We start from the raw sequence: 20,686 nt of genomic DNA, 5'->3' as shown, positions 1-20,686 counted from the left end.
GCGTGGTGTGTAATGTTTGTATATAAACTTTAAGCATTGTTAGCACCGCTGATGAGCTGCGATTCACCAGTAAATTCTAGGCATTTTTTGAACGATGGCATCGTTGGCACACACAATCTCCTAACGACTCTTGCTTGCCCCACAGAACACGAGCTCCACATAGCAAAAGTGCGAAACACAATGTTTCCAGTTTGACAGTAGACTCCCTGTAAAGTAGGGTGAGTATGTCTCACTTTATTCCTCACAATGGAACACGTGAACGTTTCTCAGTGCGGTCACAACGTGGGACCCATCGCTTTTCTCTAGCGACTGGTCCCATGTTTGACCGCATGTTATGCACCATCATAAACTTTCTAAACACTACCAATCCTTTGTCAATAGATAAGGCGAAGGTCCCCCCGGTAGTGAAGACTTACCTGGATTCCCAGCAAACTCTCCGGTTAGTGAACCATGGGCACAGGTCATATTATGTCCACACAATGAAGAGTATTACTCATTCAGTATTACCTTTATTCACAGGTGAAATACTAAATTACAGATATCACTAACCTGATGAAGGGCATTTCTATGCCGAAATGCGTCGTAACAAATAGGAGGCAACCTCCCGCAGACATACCACCTCTCCTCAGCCAAGAACTCCTCCCCATTGAGATATCTGCTCACATGAACTTTCTAATTGTGAATTGGATTATGTTATATATTCATGCACCTGGAAGTACTTATATAACTAGCCAACATACAGTTGGTCCGTACATGTTGTGCAAATGATGTTGATACTTAAAAGCTTTTTGTTGTTTCTTTGAAATGTTGTGTTAATTTCTTGTTACAGCACAAATTGAATTGTAACTACATTCATTTTTACCCTTACACTTACGTTTTGTCATTAGTAAATTATTTCACACTTCTTTAACTTGTGATTTTGATTGAAATTTGTAGGCAATTTATCTTGCCCTAGTTTGCCCAGGTCTTGCCCCCCGAATTATTAGAGATACCTCCTTCAAACTGTACCTCAATTGTGATCTTGTAGCCAAGATCAGACCGGGAACACATGTAATACCCCCTATCTATATCAGTAATCATTTTAGAACTTCTAATTAAAACTAAACAACTGAGTGTGCACCCCTACACACATCTCTCTTGAGTATAGTGCAGCAGACCTTACGCTACAATCTTTGAGTTGGAGAAAAAACAAGAGGAAGGAACCTACCCCCTTGATACTTGGGAAATACGTTTCTTGAGAAGACGGTTTAGTTAGGTCTGGCAGGATAGTGATGCAGACCTAACACTATGTTTCATGAATTAAAGAGAAGAACAGGGGGAAGAGACTCCACCTTGATTCTTGGTAACTGTATTTAAAGAGTCACTCATTGTGTTTTCTCATCAAGAATGGAACATAAATCTGTATCCAGAAGTGAGAAGCCTCCCTCTGGATCAAGAAGACACTTTTTTTTTTTGGGTTAATTTAGCATAAGGGACAGAAATAGGTTTGGACACAGGAAGATGGACATTTGTACTTCACACAACATCCTGACAGAGTCCTTAGTGTTTTGCTGAGGCAGGTCAAACCCTCCTAGAAACTGGGCAAGATATGTTTTCCTTTTCTTTTATAATAAAAATCTTTGTCACCAAGCATGCCACCATTCTGTCAGACTCGTACTTCTGCACAGAGTATGACATCCACGGGTTCAGGGTTTAGTTGCTTAAGCCCTCCCTACACCCATGCCTGTGTTGTAAGTTAGGGAGCTTGTGCAGTACCATTTTGGTTTAGGTGTGAACTGCTTATAGTGAAGATATATGTTTGAGCTTGAGGATTTCAATTTGTAGGTGAACATGCTGTTTGTGGGTTGTGTATTATGCATTAGAAACGGATGAGTGTGCCTTCTTATATGCGTTTAACATTTTATTGCATTTCTCTTTGATTATAGGCAGAGTCGTGTAGGCACTGTTTTCTGTTTGCGAAAGTGCCCCAGTGCCCTTGGTCTTTGGACCTTTCCCAGAACCCATGTGTGTTGGGGGTGTGAGTGATTATCTCACCCAATTTTGCATGCAACAGACAATCAGCTCAGTCTTGATACATGCATCTACGGAACCATAGCTATGTGCCATGATAATCATATAAACATTGAATGTGCATTGTTTGGCAATAAAATCAATAGTAACCAAACCACAGTCTGCTCATTCACCCAATATCAGACTACCTTGTGGAAGGCTTATTATAGATTTCCAACATATGCCTTCAGCATAGTTGGTCTTTTTCTGCTGATGAACCGCTCATATTTCAGTGCCAAATAATATCATTGGTACAATGTTCTTCTTATAGGCCTCCACCAACAGGCTGCGACTATAGCCACCATGTGACAAACATTGGTCTCCATTACTCCCCTGGGTCTACAATGGTATCATTTTAGTGAATGCTCATATAAAGTACTGCAACCTTCAAAACACAATCAGGGTCATTATAGGGTTGCCAGTAGCTCAACGGTAATTCCAGCGGGATACCACAAACCTACCTACCTTTTCCACCACCTGATATCCTGGGATATACAGGCGGCGGAAAGGCGGTAAATCCCCATTCCATAGAGTCCAGTAGACTTCCACGGAGGGGATTGCAGGTATTACCGGCATCAGAAATACCTGCATTATTTTGCCAGTGGGGGCTTGATTTACTGCCAGCTATTGGCTGGAAGTAAATCAGGGACCCCCACTGGCAAACTTGTGGTTTAGCAGTGCAGTAAAAGTGCCGGTAGCGAATGTACCAGTACTTTTACTAGCATATTTACTACACTGCCAAAACCTTTAATGACAACCAAATGTTTGTGTGTTATAACACCATACTGTAACTTTAAAAAGATCTAAGTGTCCTGCTTTCTTAAAATAGGATTGCACATTGAATTCCAGTATGTAATTATTAAATTATTCAAATAGTGTCACCCCGATGCCAGAGGTCGACCGACATGTTGACGGTAGCCAAGCCCACTGATCCAACACCTGAACAGGATTGGGTAGGTTGCATTTACCAGGTTGAACACATGTAATACGGTTTGTACTATTAGGCATATCGACTGTAATGACTAATACCTCATTCATGAGAGGCCTACGATAATTATCAATGTGACCTTGGAAAAACCTTTCTCATTCATATGCAGTTTTAAGAAGTGTTAAGATCTAAGCACACCTGAGCCACTCCCACTGAAACTCTTTGCCTTTTCTGCTTAATGCCAACATGTGTAAAAAGCATGTTATTATCACAGCAGATGAATATGCTATATGTGCACTTGTGATGAAGAGTAACCTGTTTTTCTAATTCTCCTACAAAACGTGAACTCAGCATGCTATCAACATCTCTGAAGCGATATTAAACACATAATGCAACCTGCACATTGGTCAGTTAAGATCTGATCAAGTGAACAATACTTACTCTGAATCTGGGGACAGCTCTGAGATGCTGTGTGATGTAGCAGAATGGGGAGTGGATGGACACAGCACAGAGGGAGTGGAGTTCTGCACTGCAGATGGGGTTGTTGTAGTCTGTGGGGCAGAAGGAGTAGTAGATGACTGCACAGAGGAGAGGACAGATGAATTGAAGGATGCAAGGATGGATGAAAGGATATCTAGTTGCTCAGTCGAAGGATGCCGACTGGACATTGCTTCCAGATTTTCTCGAGAAGGCTGTCGTTTAGAAAGAGGTTCAAAGTTATCTCTAGAGGGGAGTCTCCTGGAGAGATGTTCTAAATTTTCTCTAGATGGCTGTCGCCTCGACAGTTGGTCCAAACTTTCTCTTGAGGGAAGAGAACTAGGCACTGTGTCCAGATGCTCTCTGGAATTTGATCTTCTAGATAAAAAATCCAGCTGTTCCCTTGAATTTTGCCTAGCAGATGCTAGCTGGTCCCTTGAAGGCTGTCTTCTAGAAAGCTGGTCTGTCTGTTCTCTAGAAGTCTGTCGATTTGGTGAAGTGTCCATTAGATCTTTCGATACGTGTCCACTTGGTAAAGAATTTAACCAGTCTCTGGTCACCTCTCTCCCTTGCCCACTGTCTATTTGTTCTTTGGAACCATAGCGGCTCTTTAAAGAATCCAAATTATCTCTAGAACCGTGCCTTCTGGGCAGAGAACTCATATTGTCCCGTTGATCATTAATGATACATGACATTTCAAGATTTTCTCTAGAGCCATGCCTGCTTGGTATACTTTCTAAATGTTCTCTAGAGCCATGTCTGCTCAGAATGCTGTTGAGCTGCTCCCTTGAGCCCTGCCTGCTTGGTATAGCGTTCAGATGCTCCCTCGATCCGTGCCTGCTGGGTACAGTTTCCAGAAGTTCTCTGGAGTTGTTCCGACTGATCTGATCTTTGGACATCTGTCTTCTCATCATCATGTCGAGCTGCTCGCGGGAGGAGTAGCGGCTGGCTGGTTGAGACAGGCTGCCGGTTCCAGAATACATTCTGCCATATGAGGCTGCAGGAACGGCTCTGTGGCCAAGCGTGGAGGTCTTGTACCATGATAATTCATTATTCATTCGGCCCATTGATGACAAACCCTGCAGTGTAGGTGGATACTGAAGACGATTCTTTAAAATCCCTACATCAGAGAACAATACAAAAATTATGAAAGTACAAATAGTTTTGCAGGTAAATATAACCATATAACTGTCTGGCAGGAAAGTGAAATCACAGTGCATTGTATTACTCAGCGAAAGGCAAGTGTAATGGATACAGATTAAGCACACATCTCTACACAGTCAATGCGTTTTCGAACAAACAAAAAACCTGAAACAGAAGTTGCATTTTTGGGACCACACATAAGATGTTGGCATTTGTAGCCTCTCTTATGACCGTAATTGGGGCAGAACAGTGTCTATTAATAATATGTGTTATACAAATGTTATATTAACTCAACATAGGAATTAAGATATTTGGCAAAGTAGACAGACAGTCCAGTGGTGAGAAACCTGCAACCCTCCAGATATTTCACTGCATGAACCCCATGAGCCCTTACAATTGACTATACTGGCTAGGGCTGATGGGAATACTAGACAAAGTACTTCCCTCCATTGGGATATAATCTGCAGATTTAAGAAACCTCCTACTGGTATATGAGACAGGCTTAAAATAACTACGGCTTGTACGCCATAAGGGATAACCTGCCGTTGCCTCTGAAGGCCACTGAACATCAGTGTAGGTTGCCGAGGGTCGGTACTGAATACATGTGCCTGCCCAAATATTCTTGGGCAAACATCTAAGATTGGCGCCAACTGTAGGTCATGAGATGACAAGCTGAATTTTGGGCTTCATTTTTACACCTTAGACAAGCATTCAAGATAAAAAAAAGGACTATACCGGAGCAGCAGGCATCTTGTAAATACTTTGTTTATAATTGGAAACCTGTTTTTTAAAAATGTATTTGCATGATTTAACTGTTTCATGGAAATTCTTTCTGCAATAAACAAAATAATGATGCTGAATATAGGGCAGTTATTGGCAACGGTTCTTGACAACGAACTGAGTTTTAATTATGACTTTTTAAAAGCCCCTGCTTTTTACTATTGAATTTAATATGCCGTTTTGTTTTACATTCTGAACCTATTGGCATGCAACTGAATATAGGGCAGTAATTGGAAACAGTTCCTGACAATAAACTGAGTTTTACCAAATTACTTTTTAAAATGGTGTCAAAGTACTGTGGTTGTTTCCTACTCCTACTAGATTTTTTAAAAGTGTAATGTTTGCACATTTATTATACCTACCCAACCCCAGACTCTTTATTGTTTTGCATTGAGTGTTTGTTGCCACACGTGCAATGTGGTGATCGCTTGCCCTGTCTACTAGAAGATTAAATGTAATTGCACTTTAGGACATGTAACTCCGCTACCTTTGCAAAATGGATATGGAATTCTTCTTAAAGCTAAAACGTATTTTTTATTTCTATCTATGGTACTTGTTCACTTTCATGGCGTTTGAGGTATTTTTATGTAATATTTGGCAAACACTGGGTTTTCTGTTCAATGCTGCTGTATTTTTAAAGTTATTTACCTTTTGTAAAATTACATCTGATGGTCTCCATTTGCAGGTAATATCCTAGTCACTAAAATGTTGTGTGCCAAATATATAATGTGCCTAATTTTAGTACAAGGGCTTTGAAAGGAAGGACATCAGAGGGGCAAACACAAGGGAAAGGAAGCTTAACTCTTACCTAATCAAAGGGCCAGGAAGCTCATACCTAATTAACCAAATCATAACAGCACAAGTCACAACGTTACAATAACAGGGGAAGGAACAAATGAGAACTCTTATCTATTCACCTTGACCGTAGCCCCAAATACAATTAGCAGTACAGACATCACAAATGTTATCCTTTCATGAAAACATTTGGTAACTTCTTTTTCAACTCCCACCTTTTAAATATTTGAACCATGTAAGGTGCTTTAAGACCCCCTGTGTAGCGCTAAACAAAACAATCAAATAAATAAGTTAAGCAAAACTTTATGTTTAAGGTTTCTCAAACACCAAATATCCACAAAATCGGTTATTCAACTGATTCCTCATCCGTGCTTCCACCGCGACTGTGACACAATGGTGCAGATGACATTTTGGAGTCTGGAGTCTTTGAAGGAGGCCCATTCACTCCAGGTCAGACCTACAGTAAAAGTCAAAGGCCTGTGTGAACAGTGTCGTGTTGGAGTTCTTTTAAATCTCTTGTGGATTTGTGCTAAGCTGATGAGGGCAGCTTATACAACAGTCACAGTTCTTCGTCAACAATCCCTTTCGCATGGTACAGTAGTCCGCAAGTTGTGTGTGCCAAATCAAAGATTTACAAGGATCCTAGTGGTGTTGGGATCCTAGTGGTATATAGTCAGACTTTTTTTTGTTACAGGACAGTTAAGGTGAAAAGATTTAACGCAATGTGGGAAATGATGGCCACTGTATATGTTCTCCCAATATGTTTTTGTTTGGCCATGTCTACTGCAAGTTCCACCTCTCTTTTCGGCCTTGGCCAGTGGGCACGGTCTTCGGCTGTGCCTACTGTATATTTTCATTATTTTGGGCTTCCTATGGAACTCGATACTCAACTTAACTATAGTGCAGTGACGGCTGAAGGGCATAATAAAACCCTTGAAATTCATTGAAAAAACTTGGTTGAGGAGATTTAATGCAACAAAACCTTTGAAATTCAGTGGATGTGGGAAGTCATGACCAGCTTAACTTGGCGCGTTCCTGTTGCAAAGCCCATGAGCAAATACATTATAAGAAAAGGGATTCACAATGACTTACAAAATGGCATTATGGGGGACATCAACTTGAGTACTTCCTTGCCCTTATTGACAATATTCAAAATCATTCTGTGACCTCAGCCTCTGGCAAGTGTGTGGCAGCCTCCAATAATACTTTGGGATGCACACAGTAAAACTTTGCCAGGGAGCAAGAAGTATTGACTGCCTTGAGTGCCAATCTCCGAAGGCAAATATCTTTTTGTTTTTGCCAAAGCATCTGTCTTTTGTGAGTCCCTGTTGGTCAGTTAGTTTTGCACTGACTGCCCTGTGTTTACTGTCGTGGCTTGGGTGCGTAAAAAGAAAAGGCTGACCACCCTGCGCAGGGTTTTACTTTCTAATGAGCTCCCTTTCAACCACTCATGTCAAGCAAGGGTGCTGGCACAGAGCCATGTGACATCCGTTATGGCAGCGTTAAAGGGTAGATCCATCTCCGACTGAGGGACCTTATCCAAGATGTCCATGGGGTCGCACTAAATGAACCATCTAGATGGAACTCCAAGACCAAACGCCTCAACCACCTTCTGTTGATCTTGCGGAACTGGGTATTCAGATTTGTGTGCAGTGCCGCCGGTTGTATCTTGATGTCATGGTATGTAACCAAGCAGCTTGATCCACCAGAAAGTCAGGCACATTGTCAACACCCGCTCTCACCAATAGATCCATCCCGAAGAGAGCAGGGTCTCCATAGACATCGAAGATGGACTGCGGGGACTGGAAGAAGTCTCCCCTGGATTCAGGGAAATAGCACAGATCCTGAGATATTGGCAGTGTCTAGACGTGGCTCCATTGGCCATCACGACACACATGCTTCTCCTGCGGTGGCCACTGAAGCCAACACCTTCATAGGCTACGAAAAGGGTCGAGCTTGTGGGCATGAGACATTTCTTCCATACCTTCGCACCAAATACCCTGTATGCAGTTGTTTGTGGCATCGCCAATGTGGAGGCCGAAGTTGTACCCGGCATGGCCTTCTCGAACAATTGGAGCATCTACTACTCTTCCCACTCCTCCCTCCAGGCCCCCTTGCAGGAATAAGACATATCCCTCTTCGAATCAGAATTGTCTTGTCTATGCCTGTGCTTCTTTTTCTTCTTGAGGGAAGCAGGGGAAGAAGAGTGGTGGGACGCACAGCTGAGTGGGACCTCTTCATGAATCACTTGTGTTGCCTGCCCTGCTGGCCGTCATTCCTTTCAGTATTGAGGAATGTTGTAGCCACATTGCTCCGTATCATGTTCCAACCCTAGACACCACATGCAAATGTTATGTGGGACGTTAATGAACATTTTGTAGCTGCAGTCTTGGCAGTGCTTAAACCCTGACAGTTTGACCGCCGACCAGGGCATTCAAAAATATTGGGTCGATAAGTGTGAAAAAAGAAATCCTGTTATGGGGCGTGTTGCATGCTATAAGTAGGGCTGAAAAAGTCCTGTCCTGAGTCGAGGAGTGCTGGAGCAACAATGTTGAGCCGCACTGTGCACCCTGTCTAAATGCGCCCGCGGCAGATTATCTGAGATACTGACAAGAGGGACGCTGCATCTCTCAACGGCGACCCCTCTTTTATGCCCAGGAAATACTTTGTTGTGATGTTGTTCTTCAGAGAGAGAGTTTGTGCTGATAGAGCTGGTGATAGAGCTTACAGAGGCCATTAAGGCTGGGTGGACTACCCATAATGGCAGCATTTTGATGTAGAACGTTTTCACTTTGTGGACAAGATTCCACAGGTCAAGAGCTGGATCATTTGGGCTCTCTATCCTTCTATTGCTGCATTGGTTATCACATTCTAAATCAGAAGAGTTGCTTGTAAGTGGACTCACTATTAGGTTTGATCCACTGCCCCACCGGAGTAATGACTCCTTCGCTTTTACGTAGAGTGTCAGCTTCTCCACACAGGAGAATTGCTTCTTAGACCATTGGTCCTCTAAAGCTTCCCAGAAGAGGCCTCATGTGATATCTTGTCTTTGCTATGATGACGAGGCTGGATGCCATCAACTATAGGAGAGACGATAATGATCTTGCTGACAGATGAGTGAAGACTTTCATGTTGTTGCATGTGATTGATTTAAGTCTCCACGCCGAATGACACAAGTTGGGCTTCAACACAAGTTTGGCCACTTGGTCCAGTGGAATTACTGCCAGATTACAAGTGGTGGTATGGTAGTGTTAGTCCCAATTTATGGAGTCGATAGGATTTCCATGAGTCAATGAGGATTTTGGCAGAATTACTGCCGGTGGTAATTCCGCCAATTTTTTTCAGAAAGGAGGCGGAATTACCTCCAGCATTTTGATGGCGGTATTTCTTCCACCTCACCACCAAAACCATAGTTTGGTGGTGCGGTAATGTGGCAGTAACTCTGTCGATGATTTTACCTGCACCACCTTTGAATCTGTGTCACGAATGCCACCCAATAACTGGATATTTTGTGCTGGGAATGTTGATGAATTTGTTATGAGTCTATTGAAGTCGCAGACTCTGAAAGAACTGGTATATGTCTCCTTTCTTTTTATCAACCAGTCGTCAAGACAGGGCTATAAGACTTTCTTTGAAGGAACTCCTAAAAAGGAATTGAAGAAAAGGCAGCTAATAATCAATTACATTTTTGATTAGTTTTGAGATCTAAAATGAGTTTCAATAAAGATTTTGTGATGGAGAAGAGGAAGATAAGGGATCCTCATGAATATGTGCTGAACCACCCTTCTTTCAAACAATGTTTTGCGCCTGTAAGCAAGCTACCTTTAGGTCTCCCATGTATCCCATATCGGTAACCTCTCGAGAACAACTACAGGGTATAGATCTTCTCTTAAGAATGTAGCATCCAAGGAGCCAATGACCTGGTAAATGTGGTTGACTATGTTTGCATCTCGCAAAGGAGGCTGAGTCACACACACACCCGCCAGGAGCAGGACACCTGACTTATGACCTGCAACAACATACATATAGAAGAATGCATATCGTTAGCACTACTTGTGGACATCAAAACTCAATAGCCTTCAACATAAAAAGTAATCTTGGAAATGATGTGAGAAGGGTTGGCAAAAGGCCCCAGACCCATGGTAGGAAGTATGTCACATAATAATATAATTCTAAGAAAGCAATCACTCTAGAAAATGAAGCATTCCAATTTCTTAAAGAAATTACCTTTCCTTTGCCTCTGGGAGTGCGTTAGTGAATTCTCATCTCCACTGGTCAGGTCTGGCTGATTGTTGTTTGCAGCGTCCTTATTCAAGTCAAGCCCCAGTTTTCTCTCAGAGCCCCATTTTTGAAGAGAGCACGGGTGTACCTCACACTCTCCGAGAGCTGGCCAGTAGGACAACAGGTCATTGCCATCAACATCTAGGGAAATGGGTGAAAAACATGCTGAAAATATGCCACTCCACCACAGGAGAGGATGCTTACCTAGGAACAGCTGTCCAGTGGATTGTTACTGCTTTTCTCGAACCCAGACTCACTATTATCAACAATAACGGACGTACCGTTGGCAGGAACACTGCAGGAAAATAAAAGGTGCACTGGCACGAACAACGAGCACAGATTGGCTGCTGGTACTGCAATATTCTTTGTAATGTCCGCTAGTTCATTTTAACCTCATTCTAAACGCTCTTTTTGCAATGTCATATTTCTCTATAGAACTTGTAATCCATAACAGTAAGGCAGGTTAATGTAGTTATACAGTTTATATTAAAAGTCTTCTCAATAATGAACCACACACCAAAGAGCAAGAACATATCAATCTGTACAATGACATTCCATGTGCATTTTAGATTTTGCCCTTTTATTAATGCAGCTAAATTCCCGAGGTAAGGCATTTTCCTGTTCACTGTCCTCCATAATATCTCTGCTTATTTTTAATGCGTGTATGCAGTGCGTGAATATTTGTGGATTGCTGGACTGTGGAGATCAGCGTAGATTATACGGTGGCCCCACAGAGATCTTTATCCGGATAAAGTACCAATTCTCCTCTAGATCGTTGTACATTGAGGGCAAAGAATCACCAATGCCTTGATGTAGGACTTCCCTTCCTTCTTGAAGGTATGAAAGCATGTTCAATGTCTTCCTTAAATGCAGCAGGACAGCATGTTCGAAAAAAAAAACTCCATTAAGAAATAATTACACTCAGTCTATACGTCATTAGTTTGCAATCTAAACTCTAGAGCTTGATAACTTTCCTGTCTCAGGTACCTTCTCACAGATACTACACAGTGTAAATTCCTAGCAAAATGTGCCTTTTAGGACAAAAGAACAAGTTACGTGCCCCTGCTAACGTTCTTTCGATTGGATGTTCCTCCACATATTCTTCATCTTATGATAACAATTCTCTGAGACCCTTTTTTATACTGCAGTGTGAAATGGCCAACATTGGTGGATCTTTCTGAGGACCCTGGTCTAAGATATCTGTCATGTCATCCTGCTCAAAAGAGGGAGTATGCCTGCTCTAGCCTAGAAATGTGTTACTCATTAGTCTCCTATATGAGTAGTCTGCATGTTCAGTAGGATATGGTTTGCCAAATTCTAATTGGGGAGAAGTATATAACCCACTGGCTGACCGAAGGTTGTCATATGAGTTTTCTATCTAGACACATTAGTTCATCTGGCACATTAGGGGTTCAAATTGTAACCCAAATGGCGGTGGTGTGTTATCCTCCGAAGGTTGTTCATTGTCTTAATAGATGGCTGATAAAGACTTTAAAAAGTCTCTTTTGGGCAAAGGTTTGAAAACCTTTTACTGGACTACCACCGGATTCAACAATTTCAAAGTAATCGTCAACAATGACTTCGAAGTTGGGATCGCCTTTGTCGGCGTCGGCTTCGATACTGGTTTCGACTGCTCATACGCCGACAGTGTCAGCGAAGGCGTGGAAGTTGTCAACTTCTTACATTTCTTCGAAGTAACCCTCGATGGGGTGCATTCCTGACTCGTCGAAGCCCTCTATGATTTATCATCAGATCGAGATTTTTCTCGATGCAGAACCTGCTTAAGGCTTGGTTTCGAAGATTTTGTCTTCGACTTCCCTTTGTCATCTTTTCGCAGATCGACAGGGGCATGGGTTTTTCAGCTTGTCCTTCAAGGGGGTTGAGACGGCATTCTTGAAGATTTTGAGCATTTCATTACAAAACGCAAGCCATTTTGCTATGGATTCTGATTTTGTTGGACTCTTGATTACCTCAGCTGAGGAATCACTGGAGGTCGAAGGTGACTTACAGTGCCGTTTCTTGGCCTTCTTCAAAGAAGACGAAGAATGGCGTGATCGACTTCTCTATCAAGACCGTTTAGATTTTTTACGTCAAGAAGAAACCATCGACTCGTCAGTCTTTCTCTTTGAAATCTTCGAAGGAGACTTCAAAGGCAACGTCCCCACCGCCAATTTACCTTTATGCTCCCTGAGAGCCTTTTCGGTCATCTCCTGACAGGAGCCAATCGGAGTTACAGTGACCGGTACCAAGGCATCACAGACATATGCGGTGGGGGGGCGGTGATCGACATCTTCGATCCACAGTCTTGGCACTTCTTGAAGCCTGTTTTAGGCATTGATGGAGCTGACGGGGAAGACATTTTCGAAATGAAAATAACTATCGAAGTTCACAGAAGAACGGAAGCACGCCGTATTTCTTCGAAGTGTTAGCTCGGAAAAACTGAATTAAAGCCAACGGTCGCTGCATGCGCTACTTATACTGATGATGATGTTGACAGTCGAACGGCGACCATCGCAGGACATCGACTCGTCGAGACGGCACACTGCGTCCCCTGTCGAAAAAAATTCCAAAGCAGCTAAAGCTGGAGCGATAATTATAAGATCAGGAATAAGTGGGATGACACAATCCATTAGAATAACATTTTTGGGGTATTGGCTCGCTACCTTTTTGGGTCCACAAAACCTTTTGCTGTCGCCTATCTTTTAAAAATTTCTTTTGTGGTTAGAAATACTTTTTCGGAAGTCTACCTGTCATTGCAACTCTTTTTCTGGTGTGCTGCCCTTAATAGTATTTATGGTTACAAGGGTAGCAGTGCTTTTAAGCACCCCATAATGATCCCAAGGGTATTCTATCACCATGAACGTTTGCTGTGGAGTAGGCTGGTTGTACCAGTGCGGACCCTACTGTGAAAGGGTCAGATACATGATTATGAGGGGATAGGGATCCCTGTCAACCTGGGCTGGGGTATTATGCCAGAGATTGCCAGAGCCAGGCCTGCCCAAGAGAAGGGGTGTGGGAATTGGGAGGGCCCCAGTACCTATTCCTTATTGTTGTCCCTGGTTGCATGCCACCAGTACTACTGTCTATCACCCAATGCCTGCACAGCCCCATCTGTCCAGTGGCTTTCTCTTCGTCTATTAGAATCTATGATCTCAGCAGCATTGACAGCAGATTCATCACCAAGACAGCTGTATAGAGAGTGTGCAAAACAACCAAGACCCAGAAGAAGCCGAGAACTAGCCAGAGAGTCATGCGACAGTGTCAAAGTGGAGGGACACAGTCGAATTCCACCATGGTAGGAAAGTGCAGTACACCAACAACACACTGATGTGATCCAGAGCGTGGAGCACTCAGCGGGATCCACCCACTTCAGGAAATTTCACTCACCTACGGGGAACCATGGTGGGGGCACTCACACCGAACTGGCATTTTCCAGCTGGGAAACTGTAACAGGTACTGGGATATTGACTTTGGAGGGCAGGCAGAGCAGCATAGTGAAAGGGGTGGGGTTTAAGCCCCATTTTGAATGTTCAGATGTCTGTAACACCGTCCTGGGAAAGGGGCCGTCATTGGTTGGCACGGGGAACCAGAGAAGGAGGATAGCTAATGGAGAGGGAAGGGGAAGGATAAAAGGGAGGACAGGAAGGTGTGGGTAGTTCAGGTGAGGTCAAGGGACGAGCAGGAGGACCAAGAGTACAGAAGAGGAAGAAGGCAAAGCAGAGGAGTGTGGAGACGATTTTTTAGAGATGTGTGCAAGGTGAGCTATTGGTTAGTGCGATAGTGTGAGTTTGAGTGATCGTGAATGGTGTGTGCGTGAGATTAAGGGGGAGAGTAGAGACCGGAAGAAGGGTGAATGGGGAAGCGAAAGGAGGATGAGTGAGGGAGAAGGTGTGGGTGGAGTAGTAGGAGTGTGGAGGAGGGAGTAGTAGTGCTGAGGAGCGAACAGTAGTTTGTAGTAGAGAATATTAGCATTGAGGCAGGAGTAGTAGCGTGAAGGAGTATTAGTGGGAGAGTGGAGTAGTAGAAAATAAGAGGTAAGGAGAAAGCAGTAAAGAGGCTGGAGGTAGGCAGACAAGACACGAATATTGGAGGGATAGAAGAGGAAAGTGTCAGGTAGAGATAGGAAATCAAATGGGTGGAGTAGGAGGAAGGAAGCAGGGACAGTGACTGCGAGATCTAGAAAAAGGAATAGATAGTCTGTGAGAATAACACAAAGTGGGGGCTGCGTGCTTGAAGGGCATTCCCTAAATCCATAGCCTAAGTAAACTTGGGGAATTTAGCATAGGGCTCATCTAGATGCTTCCCTGAGGGAGACTGCGATAGACAAGGTATTCTGCTTTTAGGATCTCACTTTTAGGTAAGGCAGATATTAGATAGTATGGGTTACTGATCTCTAGTGACCATCCTGGGGTTGAGGGTCGCCTGGGTTAGGGAGGGAGCACCTTTATCTAGACGAGAGAGAGAGGGACAGCCCTTAGAGAGTAAACATGCATTCTCTGCAATCCTGTTTTATTGCGATACAGTCAGGATCTCCTTGCCCAAATGTGAACCTTACATGATTTCAGTAGTATAAAATGTGTATACTGTGTTCTCCCCTTGACGCACCTTTGGGAGTTGAGTTGGCTGGGTTGGTCAGGAGCCTCTCGCTGTGGGCCGCACGCTTGAACTGACGCTGGAACCTTCCTCGAAGGCGGACGTTTTCCTCGCTCTCTGATGAGGGGATGGAGAGGCTGCGCTCCTCGTCCAGAGATAGATCACTGTCAGAGTCGGAGTCTGGGCCTGCCAAGGAAAATGCTAGTTAGAGATGTTGTAGTGGAGTGGAAGCACCTCACCCAGTCAAGATTGCCAATTTGAAGATTGCTCTTGGTCTATCAAACTTATATGTGCATTCAAAAACAAAATACATGTTGTATAGGAAAAGAGCAGGATACAGAAAATTAAATAAAACTTTTGCTACAAAACCTATCAAATAAAATACAAGTGATCAATAAAGAGTGATATTAGGAATGATTTTCTTTTTGCTTCTTTCCTCCCATAAACCTCTATGGAACACCCTTTCTTTTTGTTATTGTCTACATCCTGGCATGACTTTTTGGAGGTAATTAAAGCACTCAAATACACTTTTCTTGCTTTGTGATCACTTTATGGGATAATTGATCAGTCCTTAATCCTATCAGTACTGGGAGATCATGGGCCTCATTACGAGTGTGGCAGTCTGGAATTATGAGTGCCGGGTGCACCGTACCGGCACCCATTTCCGGAGTGCCACACTACAACTCTGTATGCAGAGGCCATTGCGCCTCGCAGGTCTGACCTGCCGGGCGCAACGGCACCCGCCCGCAGAGTTTTCACGGAAGCACATGCACCGCTAGCAACAGTGCCGGTGCTTCCGTCTCCCCACTTCCATGGATTCCTATGGTGCTTCATGGCAATGGGGATTAGCATTTACCAGCGCCTGACCTTAACAGTGGGGTAATTCTGCCAAAATCCCCATGCAGCCTTATGGACTGGGGACGGACACCGCAGTAAAGGTAAATCCGTTTAGTGTTATTTCAGTGGATTTACTGCCAAAATAGCACCAAACCTGTAATAAAACCCTAGTATCCTTATGACTTTTTCTTTTGTAACTTTGTGGTTACAAGCACAATGGGTCCAGGATGGGCTGGTGGTAATGTATATTTGTACACCCAGTTTTTTACTTTTTACTCATGCCACTCTAAAATTTGTATTTGTATTTTATTGAAGTTATATAGCCCTTCAATCCAAAGTGCTTTACATAAGAACAGGCAAAATACAACAAGCATGAGCTGGTAAATGAATCCTAACACGAAAACAGTTTAAAGAACAATTTACAACATTGCATAGGTGAGGAGGGTGTTGGGAGGGGCAGAGGTGAGCGAGGGAAAGGAAGGAGTTAGTGGGGGTAGGAGCGGGAGAGGAGGGAATGTAAGGGTGAGTGAGGAAGAGGAGAGGAAAGAGTGTGACTATATGAGAGCAGGGGGTGGGGAGGAGGAGGTAGAGAGGGAAAGGAAGAGCAGTGGTAGGAGGTGAGGAATGAAGGTGAGGGAGAAGGACGAGAAGAAACAAAGGGTGCTAGGGAGGTGAGTGAAAAAGATAAGATTTGAGAGAAGAGCGAAAGGAAGGGAAGGAGGGGGAAGAGCAGATGTGAAGGGGGAGGCGGTTCCAGTGGAAGGGAGCAAGGAATTGGAAAGATCGGAAGCGGGAGGGGGCACAGGGAGGTGGAGGAGAGAGTAGAAAAAGATTAGCAGAACGGAGAGAACGAGAAGGGGTATAAAAATTAAAAGGGAGGAGAGATGGGGGGGCAAGATCATGGAGGGTTTTGAAGACAAGACAGAGGAACTTGAATTTGAGATGGGATTGAAACAGGAGCCAACCTAAAGAGGAGAGAGAAGAGGAGATGGAATCGAGAGGTGAGAGAAGGCAGAGGGAGCGGATGGCAGAGTGGTAGATGGATTTGAGTGGGGAGAGATGAGAGGAGGGGAGTCCAAAGAGAAGGGAGGAACAGTAGAAGAGTCTGGAGAAGAAGAGGGAGGTAATTAAAAGTTTAGTAGCATGAAAGGTAAGGAGGGGTCGAATGTTAGGTGTGTTATAGAGGTGAAAGTGACAAGATTTGACAGTAAGAGAAATGTGGTGAGATAGAGAGAGGTGAGAGTCAATATGGAGACCAAGGTTACAGGCATGGGAAGAGAAGGAGAGGTGGGAGGGGGGAAAGAGAATTGAAGCAGGAGGGGAGGGTGGAGGAAGAGAATTGGCAGGGAAGAAGAGGAGTTCAGTTTTTTCAGTATTAAGAGTAAGGAAGTGAGAGGACATCCAGGATTTGATAGCAGAAAGGCAAGAAGATAGTTTATCATGAATGTCGGGAGAGAAAGAGGAGAAGGAGAGGAAAAGCTGGACATCATCCGCATAGAAATGGTGCGAGATGCCAAAGGAGGAGATGATAGGAGCTAAGAAGGAAGTGTAGAGAGAGAAGAGAAAGGGGCCCAGGACAGAACCTTGGGGAACTCCGTGGTTAAGAGGATAGGAGGGGGAGGAAGAGCCACCCCAGGAGACTGAAAAAGAAAGGTTGGAGAGATAGTCCTTAAAGCCAAATGGTCTTGACACAAGATTTCCACCTGTTCTTTGAATATTTTGTGACTTGGCCTTGTTCCTGTCCTCTCAGGTCCGGAACTGCCATTCATGGAAAGCCCTTTTCTGAGCAATACTCCTGCTTTTCTGGGCAAAGTGCCCATATGTTTTTGTAGCTGAATGTGGGGGCTGACTCTGTCAGAACCGAGTCCACATCTGAGCCAGAGTGTGTCTATTGCTGTGCAGATGTTTTTGTCATAGGCTGACCATGATTGGATAGCCCCTGCCCATTTCAATAGTGCAGATCCTTAGTATTGGTGGACCTGGGGGTGACTGCAGTCCAAATCCTGGATAAGAAGAGGACTCCTGACGGCATTTGACAAACCGCCATTAGAGCCAAGTCCCCTACGAAGTGCAGCCCAATGAAGACACAAGGACGACCATCGATTAAAGTCTCGGTGAAGCCTGTGCCTCTCTTCAGAAGGCCCTTGTCAGTGCTTAGACCCCTGGACTGGTGGGAACAACCTGCCCCAACCCTTTCTCGAGGATCCGTGCCTGCTGAGCCTTTGGAAGTATCCCTCCACCACCTAGTGGACTGACCTGCTCTCTCTTGTGATACCTCGCTGCAGCCGTTGCTGTTCCCAGTGCATCCTTGAAACTTTGTTGTTCATCAACCTGTGTAACAAGTTGCCTGCTGTGCAGTTTTAGCTTTTTTGACCAAAGAGCAACCGTGCAGGGTCTACTCCTTTGCTTACACCATAAAGATTGCCTATCGCCGCTTGACCACAATGACTCCTGCTGCAACTCGACTTTGTGTATTGGAGGTCTCCTGAGGTTACCTGTTCCGTGGAAGTCTTCATTGTGTCATGCCAAGTGTGTCCAGCTGCCGAGTTTTCAGAATAGTATAACCAGAGCGTGGAACCATGGACTAGCCAGACCCAAACCAAAAAGTGACCTCTGCGCTCTCAGCCCTTGGACCTCCCTTGATCTGACACAGTACACAGGTTAAGCGGCCCAGTAGATTCAGGAAACCCTGAAGTGTTTGCTGAAGAAATCGGAGTAAGGTGGTCAGTTTACATGGCTATTTCTTCCCCCTTGCCGCCATAGGGTTGTACGGACATAAAGTCCTAACCCCATCTCTCCCATGCCCAAGATTGGTGGTGGACTGATGAAGGATCCCCCGTGGTCTTCGCCTAGAGTGGTGGCATTGGGAGAGAAACTTGTAAGAAATGTTCTTACCCTATAATTCATTTTCTGGAACATTTACTCACCACCGTTGGCTTCCTATTCTTCACGAATCCAATAGTAAACCCTTTTGAATAGTATATATTATGGAACATGTGACATTTCGGCACTAAGCCGTTAGCAGGGAAGGATTTATTAAGAACTTGTAGGTTTATCTGTGGGGTTTCTACCTTATTTACTTACCTGTCTATACTGATTCTAAATTACTGTTTGCACACTTTTTTCACTGACTATACGATGAACAGTTATTTACAGTGTTGCACTTGACTTTTCAGACTATCTGTTACTATAGGTAAAGTGTTGGTGTTTTGTTAGAAGGACCCCTAGTAGTGAACATATATATGTGTATATGACAGTAGTTGTGTGATAACTTACCTGAATGTTTAAATTCTAAGAGTGCATTCTAAAGGCCAAATTAATAACTGTATATTTTCTGTACATCTTTTGTCTTACTGGAATTATTGGAGTGTTCTGTGTGTGTCTTGATGTACCCCTAGACCAACCTCACACGCTCCAGAGTCTAAGCCTCACTGCTCTGCTACTCTACTTTGACTGTGTTTGGCTAGGCATCAGTGTCTTTCTTGTTCAGCACTATAAATTGGCCTCTCAGAATACAGCCCAGGGCTGATTCTGAAAATCCATCTTAACAAGTGAACACACAAAAGCTAAACAATACAGATTGGCAAACAATTCATGGTCAACAGGTAAAAGAGGTAAGACAGTGTATGTCGAGTGATCTAAATAAATAAACTGAAGTGAATAAACCTGAATAGAAAAGGCCATATAGCAAACTCACACACCAATGGAAATCAGAAGGAGCAAGTAACCTTCCGCCTGCCATGACAGCTAACTGAATGCTGCATTCTGCAGTGTTTGGGAACAGGTTCCTCTGGTTTGTACAAAAGCTGAATTGTCAAGCATGATAAACCACATCGCTACATTTTCCAGAAAGTCTACTTTGCATGGTGCTGCCTAATCTGTGGCCCCCATGTAAATTAATTCTGATCAAGCATTAACATAACCGAGTCATGAGCATATCAAAAAACACAGAGATGTGGTGCTCTTTCCCAATGGGTGTCACTTCTTTCCCATGATAGTTTCTAGAAAACAGAATTGTCCAACTTCTACGACTGGGGTTCCCAAATGTGCCGCTGCTTTATCTTTGCTCCTTCTGATGACAAGCCCACACTGACAGACCCTGTTCTCCTGAAATTAAATGCAGATCAAATAAACATTTAACAAGATGAAGTTACAATGTGTATGCCAGACTCACCCCCGCCCGCGTCTCGGTGAAACATAGCAACGTCAAGGTCTGTGGGTCCGGTGTGCCCAAGGAGGGTGTGCTCCAAAGTCACTCCCTGCCTTGCTCCTATGTTATCTCTGAAAAGGAAGAGAAATACATTTACTGAGAAATGTCCAGAAAGCCATCTTTACTTTAATGTATGCCACTATCTTGAGTGGTCCAGTAGCTTGTACTGTATATGATATGCTATGTTATTCATAACACGCTTAATAACCAGAGGTTTCTAAGCACGGACCAGGGATCGAACCTGTGGTGCTCTGCGTCGTCTTGTCCCTGAGCTATCCTCCCGAGATACACTGAAGTTTAGGATGCGATTGGTCACATGAAATCTAGCGCCTATTGCTTCCAAGCTAGGTTTGCACTATGACAATATACGATCAGAAGAATGATGTTCGTGTACCAGTGAATAGCGTCTACACGCTTAAACTATGGAACGCAAGTAACAATAGAGGAGGACTGATTAAACAAAACTGGGATGATCTGATTCACGGTGACTGATCACCTGTAATGAAATGTTCTTGGACATTTGTTTGAGATCTGCCTCAATTAAAACCTCTTTGCATCTCATTGTGAAATTTATCAGTGACCATCATTTGCTA

General features: G+C 43.8%; 1 protein-coding gene across 2 annotated transcripts in view; it reads right to left on the bottom strand.

Moving 5' to 3' along the window:
* The window catches only part of CELSR3 (cadherin EGF LAG seven-pass G-type receptor 3), a 968,624-nt gene that overhangs the window by 56,008 nt on the left and 891,930 nt on the right, over window positions 1–20,686 (bottom strand). For both annotated transcript variants that reach the window (XM_069643335.1, XM_069643336.1), the window contains 4 exons: window positions 20,058–20,164; window positions 15,059–15,232; window positions 10,400–10,594; window positions 3,419–4,574 (listed from right to left, as the gene is read on the bottom strand). In XM_069643335.1, coding sequence (XP_069499436.1) covers window positions 3,419–4,574; window positions 10,400–10,594; window positions 15,059–15,232; window positions 20,058–20,164 — 1,632 coding nt within the window. The remainder of the gene's footprint in view (window positions 1–3,418; window positions 4,575–10,399; window positions 10,595–15,058; window positions 15,233–20,057; window positions 20,165–20,686) is intronic.

The sequence above is a fragment of the Ambystoma mexicanum genome, chromosome 2p (genome assembly GCF_040938575.1).
Source record: "Ambystoma mexicanum isolate Mex_15411 chromosome 2p, UKY_AmexF1_1, whole genome shotgun sequence".
Taxonomy (NCBI): domain Eukaryota; kingdom Metazoa; phylum Chordata; class Amphibia; order Caudata; family Ambystomatidae; genus Ambystoma; species Ambystoma mexicanum.
This window is presented reverse-complemented; position numbering and strand designations above follow the sequence as displayed.